Raw genomic sequence first — 12500 nt, 5'->3', positions numbered from 1 at the left:
CCCGTAGCCTGGCCAGGAGGCTCCTGTAGGGGTTGAGGTCCCGGCGCAGGCGGCCCTGGTTCTCCAGGACCGTGCAGGGCCCGCAGCGGGGGGCGGAGCGCGGGCCGGCCGACACTGTCAGCTGGTTGGGGGCCAGGCAGCCCCCGCATGCACGACACACCTGGAGGGGCTGGACCCCATGGGGGGTCTGGGACCCCTGGTCTGACCGCTGGGGAACCTGGGAGACGACACAGTTCTGTAAGCTTCAACTCAGCCTCATCTCCTCCACCCTCTCCTCCTCCACCCTCGCTGAGCCCTAGGACCAGAGGTCAGCTGGACCTCTTCACCTCTGACCTGGAGGATCTGACCCCTGGCACCAGAGGTCAGGAGGACGTCTTGGACTCTGACCTTGCAGCCGGCCCACGGCAGGGTTAAAGGTCGGCGTCTTGACGAACTGGAGGAAGAGTGTGGAGATCCTCTTCTTTAGACCCTCCAGGTTGGCCGGCTTCACCTCGCGCCTCCTTAGCTCCGCCTCCCTGTCAATCAACTCCACAAGGTCCCGCGTCAGCTGGCAGTTGTATCCCTGGCCAATCAGGGGAGGGAGAGGAGGAGAAAGAAGAAGAAGAAGAAGAAGAAGAAGAAGAAGAAGAAGAAGAAGAAGAAGAAGAAGAAGAAGAAGAAGAAGAAGAAGAAGAAGGGAAGAAGAAGAGAAGAAGAAGAAGATGAAGAGGAGGAGGAGGAGGAGGAGGAGGAGGAGGAGGAGGAGGAGGAGAAGAAGAAGAAGAAGAAGAAGAAGAAGAAGAAGGAGAAGAAGAAGAAGAAGAAGAAGAAGAAGAAGAAGAAGAAGAAGAAGAAGAAGAAGAAGAAGAAGAAGAAGAAGAAGAAGAAGAAGAAGTATTTGATTCATCTCTGAGGAACTTCTCTCCCTCCCTGACGGTGCTGTAATGGTGTTTTAACGGTGTTACTTACGGTGACGGTGTCCCTGAGCTTCATCAGCGCCTCCAGCCTCTCCTCTGACGTGGGGGCGGGATCCCGGGCGGCGATGACCTCGTAGAGCTCCTGCAGCTCGCGGGCACGCACGCTGCTGGGCGTGGCCATCGTCAGAAACATGCCGTCACGCCCCTGCCAGCGGCAAGGGGCCGCGACCTGACACACACACACACGCACACACACACACATGCACACACACACACACACACACACTCACACACGCACACACACACACAAACACACAATAGGGTACATTTAGATTATGAGCGGTTGTGTGCATGAGGACTCCATCTGTCAGAGGGGTTAGACAGTGGGCCGGGTGACCTCTGACCTGGAGGAGCAGGGCCCGGGTGGCCGCGTCCTGGAGGCGCAGCAGGGAGGCCTGCTGGTGGCTCCCCAGGGAGGCGATGTGGCGGCTCTCCTCCTCCAGCAGGGCGCACAGCGCAGCCTTCCTCTCTGCTCCTTCTAGGGTGGAGGAGATACGCTGCACCTCCTCCTGCCTCCACCCTGAAACACACAGAATACACCTCCTCAACCTCCAACTCCTCAACCTGCACCTCCTCACCCTCCTCACCCTCCTACCCTCAACCTGCACCTCCTCCAGCTCCACCTCCTCAACCTCCTACCCTCAACCTGCACCTCCTCCACCTCCACCTCCTCCACCTCCTCCTGCATCTCCTTACCCAGACAGAGAGAGAACTACCAGACAGACAGAGAAGTACAGACAGGCAGGCAGTCTCACTCTCCAGGTAGCTGTATAGAAGGCTGAAGTCCTCTTTTCTCTGTGGGTTTCTCCGGCGCTTTAGCTCAGCTTTCCTCTGCTCCTCCTCCTCCTCCCTGCTTCTCCTCTGCCTCTCCTTCAGCCAGGCCAGCCTGCGCTCCTTGTCCCTTCGGAGCTCCTTCACCAGACGGACCGCCCGCCACCGCCGCACGTAGCTCTGCAGCATCAGCACCTGCAACACACATGTCAGCAGCATGCTAGCATGGCAGTAGCATGTTATCATCCAAGTAGCATGCAAGCGTGCGAGTAGCATGCTAGAACGGAATTCTCCGAAGAGAATTCCCCGAGATATTTGTGACTGTAGTATACTGTACCTACACCCAAGGCTAACACACAAACTGCAGCAGATACTTTTCACAAGGTAACTAGTTCAATCTCGTTCCCCGGGACCCCCTTTTCTCCTAATGGGAGATTTTAACTGCAAACCGAGTAAATGTCTCAACCTGTATCAATACGTCACATGCCCAACTAGGAAAATAAGACTTTGGACATGTGCTATGGCTCAATTAGGGAGGCTTACAAGTCCTGACCTCTGCCCCCTCCCCCCTTGGTTCCTCAGATCACCGCGCTATCCATCTCACCCCTGTGTACAGGCCTGTGCTTAAGAGGGGGGAAGTAAAAACTAGAGAGGTTAAGGTATGGAGTGATGAGTCTGTTTCAGTGAAGGACTCTGCCTCAGATATTGAGGAGCTGTCTTACACTGTCTGCTATTATATCTCTTTTTGTAAGGATTATTCCTAAATTCCTGTAAAAGTGTAAGCAAATAATAAGCCATGGGTCACTAGTTCCCTGAAACAAGTGCTAATGAAAAAACATAGTGCTTTTCCAATGGGGAGAGGTGAAAACAGAGCGGCAACAAAAGAGGTCAGAGCAGAAATCAAGAGGGCTAAATTACAATATAAAAATAAGAGAGAGGAGAGACTGGGTAGTAACAACTTGAAGGCAGCATGGGATGGTGTTAAAAGAATGACAGGTTTGCATAAAACACAAAACAAGCCTGTCCATATCCAATGTATAAGAGTGATAGCGATTTATCTGAAGCATTGCACTTTTTTTTCACGTTTTGATATTCATGACTTTTCAGATGAAAAATAAATTAACTGAGGAGCAAGCTCTGGTAAAGTCCACCATTCTCAATTACACAAGAAGATGTTAGGTCAGTATTTAAGAGAAATAAGGTCAATAAAAGTCCAAGTCCAGATGGCATTACTGGAGATTGTTAAAGTGCTGTTCAGAACAGCTCTGCTCACTGATATTTTTGAGATGTCCTTGAACAGAGAAGGGTCCCAAAGGCATGGAAGGAGTCCATTATTGTTCCAGTGGCAAAGATTTAAATGACTTCAGGCCAGTGGCATTGACCTCACTGGTCATGAAGTCATTCGAAAAGATTGTGAAGTGTCTTTTGTTGTTAAGGGTGGGTGAGGCCCTGGACCCAAGGCAATTTGCATACAGGGCTAGAAGAGGGGTGGAGGATGCCCAGATTACACTACTAAATCTCCTGTACAGCCATCTAGATGGTCCGGGCACACACTCAGGCTTTTTTTTAGATTTTTCTTCTGCTTTTAATACTATCCAGCCACATGTTTTAGTAGTAAACTACTATCAGAATTTAATCTTGAGAGTAATCTTGTGAGCTGGATTATGGATTTTTAACTAACGAGTAAAGGTAAATGGTTGTCTCTCGGAAAGGCGTGTCTCTTCCACTGGCTCTCCCCAGGGTTGTGTACTTTCCCCTCTACTGTATATCCTCTACACTAATGACTGTAGAAGTCAGCATATAAATGACACATCCTGAAATTTGCTGATGACACAGTTATTGTTAGTTTACTGCATAAGCATGAATCTCAGCATGGGCCAGTGGTTGATGAGTTTGTCAGTTGGTGGACAAGTTTTTCTTCAGCTTAACATCTCAAAGACAAAAATATGGCCATTGATTTTAGAAAAACAATCTTGTTCTCCTCCACCTACATACATAAATGGAAACTGCATAGAGATGGTTGACCAGTATAAATATCTGGGAACAATGATAGACATAACTAAATTGACGTTAATACTGATACTATTTGCAAGAAGGGCCAACAACGATTATACTCACTTATTCTTTATTGCCTGGTATTGGGGCATCAGCTTTAGGGAAAAAAACAACCTCAGCCATATTGTCAATGCGGCTGGGAAGTTGATTAGCTGTCAAGTACCCTTGCTGAACATTTATGAGAAGCAAGTTACTAAGTCCAATAGGACAAAATAACTATTTTATTCCTCAATACGTTTGCTCAATTGCACAATTCTTTGCACATACCTGTAAATGTATTTTAATCTGATGGCTAGATAAGTAAGTTTGTTGTGTGGCCTTGTTTATCTTGTTCTTTTATGTGTACCTGACTGCAACACAGTTTCACTTTTGAGACAATAAAGTTAAACTGAACTGAACTGTGCATGTTAGCCGCATTCTATCATGTCAGTGGCATGTTAGCATGCTATCGTGTCAGTAGCATGTTAGCATGTCAGTAGCATGCTATCATGTCAGCAGCATGTTATCATGCAAGTAGCATGTTATAATGCAAGTAGCATGTTAGCATGGTAGTACCATTTAATCATGTCACTAGCATGCTATCATGCTGGGATTGTTCCCGAACCAGTGAGCATGCATGTCGCAAGTAAGTATGTAAGTAGCATGTTAGCATGTGAATAGCATGTTTGTGGAATATTAATAGAACGTTAGCAGAACGTTAGCATGCTAGTAGCATGGTGCTGGCTTTAGCTCCGGCCCTCGCCTGGCGATGGTTAGAACGTGTTGTCATGGTGACGCTAGGCTGTCTGAACACAGTGATAAACCCTTCATCTGTTGTCACGGCAATCACATGGGATCCCACCGCTGCCAGCCTCCGGGCGTGGTACACCTGGGCGGGGGTGTAGTTGCCAGGGCGACCAGCCTGTCCTTTGTGCAGGAGACGTAGAAGCCAACGGAGGTCATCTGGGTGGAGGTGGTGATGGAGCACTGCTGGGACTGTTCCTGAACCAGTACGGTCTGGTCGAGAGATACCAGGACACAGAGAGAGAGAGAGAGAGAGAGAGAGAGAGAGAGAGAGAGAGAGAGAGAGGAGAGAGAGAGAGAGAGAGAGAGAGAGAGAGAGAGAGAGAGAGAGAGAGAGAGAGAGAGAGAGAGAGAGAGAGAGAGAGAGAGAGAGAGAGAGAGAGAGAGAGAGAGAGAGAGAGAGAGAGAGAGAGAGAGAGAGAGAGAGGGGGAGATGGGGAGAGTTAATGCAAGGCACCTCTATGCAGACAGAATTCTCATTGTAACCCCTGGGTGACCCCTCTGTGTCCCCTGGGTGACCCCTCTGTGTCCCCTGGGTGACCCCTCTGTGACCCCTGGGTGACCCCTCTGTGTCCCCTGGGTGACCCCTCTGTAACCCCTGGGTGAGCCCCCTGTGACCCCTCTGTGTCCCCTGGGTGACCCCAGGTCTGCAGCCACTGAAGGAGAGGTCGTATCATGGTGGGCCAGTCCCAGCGTGATGGTAGGTGTGTCCTAGTGACCTGTGTGTCCCGGCTGTGGACCTCCACTAGCCGGGGGGGGCGGGGGCGGGGCTGCGTCTGGACGGCGGCGTGGTGGAAAAGGACCCCCGTCTGACGCTGTCTGTACCCCCCGAGGAACACCTTCTCCTGGGGGGACGCTCCACCTCCACCACAACCTCCTGGTACCCCCCCCCTCTGTGAGAGAGAGAGAGAGAGAGAGAGAGGAGAGAGACGAGAGAGAGAGAGAGAGAGAGAGGAGAGAAGAGAGAGAGAGAGAGAGAGAGAGAGAGAGAGAGAGAGAGAGAGAGAGAAGAGAGAGAGAGAGAGAGAGAGAGAGAGAGGAGAGAGGTATCTATTCAGGAAGTAGGAAAGGTTGTATCAATATGCCAGAGAATAATAAATGTAATAATAAAAACATCCTCCATATATTTATTGGGAATAAAGATTGTGTGCGTGTTCCTCATCTTCTCATTAGTTGATAACCTATTTATTTCTGTTTATTTCCACGCTTCAGCAGCACACATATTTTCAAGTACTAAGGAGGAGGTGCCCCTGACCACTGAACGAGGAGGTGCTGTGAGTCTGAATGAGGCGGTGCTAATGGGTGGGCTCTAAACGAGGAGGAGCTGAGGGGGAGGTGCTCTTACCTTTGTGCAGGCGCACCGTCAGCAGGTCAGCCATGCCCGTAGAGGGTAGAGGGAGGGTCCGGGCGCAGGGGGTGTTGCCGTGGGTTACTGGAGCGCACCTCCAGCTGGGGCGGTGCCTGGGGCAGGACCCCCAACTCATCCACCAGGGGCTGGTGCTCCTCCACCTCACTCCCTGAGGGGAGAACACACCTCAGGGTACTGTCTAACCCCTACCTGCCCCTTAATGACCAGTCTCTGTACTGTCTAACCCCTACCTGCCTCCCTTAATTGACCTGTCTCTGTACTGTCTAACCCCTACCTGCTCCTTAATGGCCTGTCTCTGTACTGTCTAACCCTACCTGCTCCTTAATGACCTGTCTCTGTACTGTCTAACCCCTACCTGCTCCTTAATGACCAGTCTCTGTACTGTCTAACCCCTACCTGCTCCTTAATGACCTGTCTCTGTACTGTCTAACCCCTACCCTGCTCCTTAATGACCTGTCTCTGTACTGTCTAACCCTACCTGCCCTTAATGGCCTGTCTCTGTACTGTCTAACCTCTACCTGCTCCTTAACGCCCTGTCTCTGTACTGTCTAACCTCTACCTGCTCCTTAATGACCTGTCTCTGTGCTGTCTAACCCCTACCTGCTCCTTAACAACATGTGTCTGTACAGTCTAACCCCTACTTGCTCCTTAGTGACCTTTGTCTGTATCAAAAGCTCAAAGAATTCTGTAGTAAATAGTAGTATGTTGCAGACTAACCATCCCCCTGCATGTTAAATGTATATTTAGTGAGCCTTAGTCGTGCTATAAAGCTACTCGCTACGCAGCTTAAAGTCTAGAAATAAATATAGATGAGCAGAGGCTCTGCCATGACCTAACGCTTGAGGAATGGCCTCCGAGCAGCACCATGACAACACCTGCTGCATCAACATGACAACACCGTCTGCATCACCATGAAAACAGCCCTGGACCATACCGTTCAGAGAGACCATCAGGACGCTGGCAGGCACTCTGAGCCGGGAGGAGAAGTGGACCTTCAGGTCCTGGATGGTGAGGGAGATGGGGAACGCCATGGTAACGACCACGCCCCCTGGCATCAGGACCACCTTCACTGGAGACATGGAGAGAGAGAGAGAGAGAGAGAGAGAGAGACGAGAGAGAGAGAGAGAGGAGAGAGAAGAGAGAGAGAGAGAGAGAGAGAGAGAGAGATGGTAAGAGCGATAGATGGGAAAGAATAGATACATAGTCAGATAAAATAGCTAGGAAACCAGAAAAAAAACATTAAGGATACACACTTGTTATCATAGAGCTGTGTTTCTAGAGCTGTTTCTCCTGAGACCTTGTCTTGGAATTGTCTAATAATTCAAATAAAATAAATATATAAATAAAGAAACACCAGTAAAATTATAAACAAATATGTGATACAGAAAAAAAGAAAAGAAATATATATATATATATATAATTATTACATATATATATATATAACATATATATACATATATATACATATATATATATATATATAATATATATATATATATATATATAATATATATTTATATATATAATATATATATATATATATATATATATATAATAATATATATAGATATATATTATATATATATATATATATATATATATATATATATATAAATGTAGCCTATAGAGAACAATTTTCCCAATTGTCTGGTAATCAATTTTAACGTAACCAACCTGTTGCAGTGGGGCTCCCAACATCTTCTCTGCTTCCCTGCAACTCCTCGTCCTCCCCGTCTTTCTCCCCGTCTCTCTTCCCGTCCTCCTCGTCCCTCTCTCCGGGACTCCTCCCTTCGGGTCTCCTCCCTTCCTCCCCGTCTCTCTCCCCGGGTCCCTCCCCGGGTCTCTCCCCGTCCTCCTCGTCCCTCTCTCCGGGTCTCTTCCCGTCCTCCCCGTCTTTCTCTCCGGGTCCCTCCCCTGGTCTCTCCCCGTCCTCCTCGTCCCTCTCTCCGGGTCTCTTCCCTTCCTCCCCGTCTTTTTCTCCGGGTCCCTCCCCTGGTCTCTCCCTGTCCCTCTCCCAGTCCTCCTCGTCCCTCTCCCCGGTTATCTTCCCGTCCTCCCCGTCTCTCTCCCACTCCTGCCCCTCTCTTTCCCCGTCCCTCTCCCAGTCCTCCCCCTCTCTCTCCCCGTCCTCCCCGGGTCTCTCCCAGTTCTCCCCCCTCTCTCTCCCCGAGTCTCTCCCGGTCTCTCTCCCCCTCCTCCGCGTCTCTCTCCCCTCCTCCGTGTCTCTCTCCCCAGGTTTCTCCCCCGGGTATCTCCCCCTCTATATCCCCATCGCTCTCCCCTCATCCCCGTCTCTCTCCCCTTCCTCCCCGTCTCTCTCCCCCTCCTCCCCGGGTCTCTCCCCGTCCTCCGCGTCCTCCGCCTGGGAGGACTCCTCCCTGGTTTCCGAAGTGTTTTCCATTAGTTTCTCCGATATGGTGCGATGACTACCCTCTGATTCTGGTTCGATAACGGCTCAACATTCAAATCAAATCAAGAGTCGAACTTTATCGAACAGGTGGAGAGTCGCGCGTTTCCGTCAACAGAAAACACGTGTGCGTTGTCGTGGCAACAGGGAAGGGGCGTGTCTCCGTTGGAGGGTTGAATAAGTTATTTTAAAATCTTCAATTCATTTCTGTTTTGTCTTTCTCATAATTACATTGAACTCTATAGGTGCCAGATACTGTCTGCATGTTGGTCAAATGTTTTGTATTTCAATGATAATCGTAATAATAATGAGTTTTTCCCTCAAATTCTGTAAAAGTCTTACTGCAACCTATACCGTAAGTTGAAAACTCTGGTAACCTGACATTTTCAGGTATGGTTACCAATAACCCCAACTACCCATAAACCCACATTTGTGGCACCGCACCCAAAGGTGGCGCTATTGTAAAAAATCATGAATTAGGCTTATTTCTCCTCACCAGATTTACCTGGACTCAAAATTCTTTCTTAATATTAATCTCTTGAATCAGATGCAACTATAAAACCTGGGTCTTATGCCCTAAAATATGTACTTCTCCCACAATTTCATATTAAAGCCAAACATGATACAAAGATACCAGGCTACAAAAACAATCAAAAATTCACCAAAATCGCCACAAAAAATCTTTAGACCAAGCCTCACAAAATAACTATTTTGTTATTGTATAAAAAAACATATGACTCTTATTAGGTAGATACCAATACCCCCACTACCCATAAACCCAAATTGTGGTACTGCACCCAAAGGTGGCGCTATTTAAAAAGATTATGAACTAGCCTTATATCTCCTTACCAGATTGACCTGCACTCAAAATTCTTTCATGATATTAATCTCTGAAATCAGATGCATCTTTTTCACCCTGGTCTTCTGCTCTAAAAACGTTTACTTTTCCCACAATTTCATAGAAAAAGCCAAACGTCCACAGTCTCAACCCAGTTTGCCCATATGACCATTTTGTTATTGGATGGCTATCATTAGGTGGATACCATTAACAGTGCAAATTTCAGATCTGTACTCTTTTAAGAAAGCCCTTAATTCTCTTGTGAAATGTGTGCTTGAAGTTTTCTTGATGTTGTGTGCTTATTTATAGACATTTTCACAATGTGAATGAGGCTTCTTCTAGTTCAGGAATGTCGGTGGCTTAATGGGATAATGCCTAGTACCGGTGATCCATAGATTGAGCGTTCGAATCCTGATTAGAGCAATATGAACAAGTTGAACATGACATCCTGCCAATGCCACTCATTTAAGAAACACAACATTGAACAGCACCTAAAAGTCATCAGGCACTAAACATTCCGATTCATTAGATTCCAAGAATCTGACTGCCAAGACACATATAGCATTAGGGGAACTTCTTCGTTAACCTTGACTAAGATTCACTTGAGAAATGTGTTCTTTGAGTTTTCTGGATGTTGTGTGTTTATCAATAGACATTTTGACCATGTGAATGAGGCTGCAGTTGAGGGTTTATAAGTGGCTCAATGGGAGTTTGAATTCCGATCAGAGCATTATGAACAAGCTAAACACAACATTCGGCCATTGCTATGAAGCTCACCTGAAAGCAGAGCCACAGTATTGCATTAAGTGGAACATCTTCATCAACATCTTTCCTTCATAATTATATGTCATATTTATTTATCTTCCATTAGTGTGTTCTGACTTTTAATTTTTCTCGGACCCCGTTAATCACAGCTTGCGGTTACTTTTGTTATTAGTACTATTATTAATATAATTATTGAGGTGAATAAAAGGCGATAAACAATTATGATATGACAATTTTTCTCTAACTGCTATGTATATATTCATTCATGCATGCATGTATATTTACGCACATTTATGCATATACATGCATATACGCACATATATAATATTATATATATATATTTACACATATATAAGTGTATATATATATATGACATATATATATACACACACACATATATATATATATATATATATTCTTAGCTTAGCTACCCACATCAATGGCTTAGCTGAGCCACACCCGTCACAGCTGGTGGTCCAGGAATAGCGAGCGCCTCAGCCCCTCTGAGTCTCGTTGAGCCTCTTCGTCCGACCTGATGATTCCAGAGAGACCGAGCTAGAGGGGCACCTCATTGATTTGATCGGCAGCAATTGATTTCAAATTTAGTTGAAAATCAATTAGTTGCTAGCCGGTCTGGTCAAGTGAGGTGTGTTTCTAATCCTTTGATCTCAGGCCTGGTCTCAAAGGCTCACAGGTCATATGTTTATGACACCCCCGGACCCTGGCCCCCAAGAGGGCAAGATGAACCGGTCCTCTCAAACCATGGGGGTTTGAGAAGGACCTCAGGGTGGGGACCCCTCCTCCACGCTGACGGGGTGCTGGTGATCATCAGGTCGCCCACAGGGACCACCAGCGCCGGTCACGAGCCCCGCAGCACCCTGAAACAGAGACAGAATTATGGGGACCTGTTTGGAACAGAACTCCTCCCCTGAGATCTGATTGGTCCGTCCGCACTTGGTTTGAAGAGTGGCTTTCACCAGGAGTGAGGCCAGACAGGTCTTCAGAGAGAGACTAAAGGTGACCTCAGAGCTCGGGGAGGCTTCACGGGACGGAAGAGGCTGGCCGGTCTGTGGTGGCCCTCCTGGACCGCTGAAACACCACCTGTATCTATACTCAGTCTGAGGTCTCCTGCCTCCTGGACCACCAGACCCTCCTCAGACCACCTGGTCCCCAGGACCCCAAGATCCTCCTCAGACCACCTGGTCCCAGGACCACCAGACCCTCCTCAGACCCACCTGGTCCCAGGACCCCAATTACCCTCCTCAGAACCACCTGGTCCCAGGACCCCAAGATCCTCTCAGACCACCTGGTCCCAGGCACCACCAGATCCTCCTCAGACCTCCTGGTCCTAGGACCACCAGATCCTCCTCAGACCTCCTGCCCTCAGGACCACCAGAGCCTCCTCAGACCTCCATGACCCAGTGAGTGGTCGTGTCTGGCTTACCGATCACAACTGCCCCTGTAAGCACGGGTATTTCAGGCCTGGCCAGGTGTGGGGGTCCGTCAGTCCAGCGTTGGGGGCGCGCTCCAACACAATAGAAACTTATCCTCTGAGTTGGGGCGCACTCCAACACAATAGAAACTTATCCTCTGAGCCGGGGGCGGGGGGGCATTCCAGAGGCAGAGGGGGGCCGGGTATAAAGCAGACCGCAGCACCGCAGCGCACAGGAGCAGGAGCTGACGCTACTCAGAGGTGAGAGCTCCCGTCTGAGTGAGGAGGAGAAGGAGGAAAAGCAGGAGGAGGAGGAGGAGAGGGAGGAAGAGGAGGAGGAGAGGGAGGAAGAGGAGGGGGAAGAGGAGCAGGAGGAGGAGGGGGAGGAGGAGGGAGAGGAGGAGCAGGAGCTAACGCTACTCAGAGGTGAGAGCTCCCATCTGAGGGAGGAGGAGGAGGAGTAGGAGGAGGAGGAGAGGGAGGAGGAGGAGGAGCAGGAGGAGAGGGAGGAGGAGGAGGAGAGGGAAGAGGAGGAGAATGGGGAGGAGGAGAATGGGGGGGAGGAGGAGGAGGAGGAGGACGTTAGTGCCGGATTTAGTTTAGTCTGAAGACATGTTGATGATCCTGAGGCTGTAGATACAGAGTTCTGGATGTCTCGACTCTTAACCACTCAACGTCTGCAGGACATTTGGTCGGAGACCTCGAGACACGATGAACACGTATGAGGAGTCAGACGAGGAGGTGCTGTCGGACACGGACATCCAGAGGAGCATCGAGGAGTCCTGCCTCTCCAGGTCTGAGTCCTCTCCTCCCCTGGTTGTGATGTCATCTCTCCCCTGGTTGTGATGTCATCTCTCCCCTGGTTGTGATGTCATCTCTCCCCCTGGTTGTGATGTCATCTCTCCCCTGGTTGCGATGACATCCCACCTCTGGTTGTGATGTCAGCTGTCTCCTGGTTGTGATGTCATCTCTCCTCCTGGTTGTGATGTCATCTCTACCCTGGTTGTGATGTCATCTGTGGTCACATGACACAGCTCTGCTTCAGTCTGCAGACCGGCGGCGCCCACCTCACACTACAGGCTGCTGGAGTGCAAGGTACACACACACACACACACACACACACA

The 12500-nt window shown here is 48.9% G+C and overlaps 2 protein-coding genes across 2 annotated transcripts in view; one reads left to right on the top strand and one right to left on the bottom strand.

Annotated features, from left to right (window-relative positions):
- The window catches only part of iqub (IQ motif and ubiquitin domain containing), a 10414-nt gene extending 1689 nt beyond the window's left edge, over positions 1–8725 (bottom strand). Inside the window, 15 exon segments of the mRNA XM_030366090.1 lie at positions 1–217; positions 269–288; positions 388–562; positions 949–1125; positions 1301–1476; positions 1712–1922; positions 4624–4676; positions 4679–4778; positions 5285–5415; positions 5418–5456; positions 5911–5950; positions 5952–6082; positions 6869–7003; positions 7609–7848; positions 8719–8725. The exon segment at positions 1–217 is cut by the window's left edge and continues 50 nt beyond it. Of these exon segments, the coding sequence (XP_030221950.1) occupies positions 1–217; positions 269–288; positions 388–562; positions 949–1125; positions 1301–1476; positions 1712–1922; positions 4624–4676; positions 4679–4778; positions 5285–5415; positions 5418–5456; positions 5911–5950; positions 5952–6082; positions 6869–7003; positions 7609–7848; positions 8719–8725 (1852 nt within the window).
- Positions 8726–12064: 3339 nt separating this feature from the next.
- LOC115550776 (dynein heavy chain 12, axonemal-like) overlaps positions 12065–12500 on the top strand; it is a 5592-nt gene continuing 5156 nt past the window's right edge. The window contains exons 1-2 of the mRNA XM_030366068.1: positions 12065–12170; positions 12422–12471. Coding sequence (XP_030221928.1) covers positions 12088–12170; positions 12422–12471 — 133 coding nt within the window. The 5' untranslated portion in view covers positions 12065–12087. The remainder of the gene's footprint in view (positions 12171–12421; positions 12472–12500) is intronic.

This window comes from Gadus morhua, chromosome 9 (assembly GCF_902167405.1).
Source record: "Gadus morhua chromosome 9, gadMor3.0, whole genome shotgun sequence".
Classification (NCBI taxonomy): Eukaryota; Metazoa; Chordata; class Actinopteri; order Gadiformes; family Gadidae; genus Gadus; species Gadus morhua.
The sequence above is the reverse complement of the archived record's forward strand: the minus strand, read 5'-3'. Positions and strand labels throughout refer to the sequence as shown.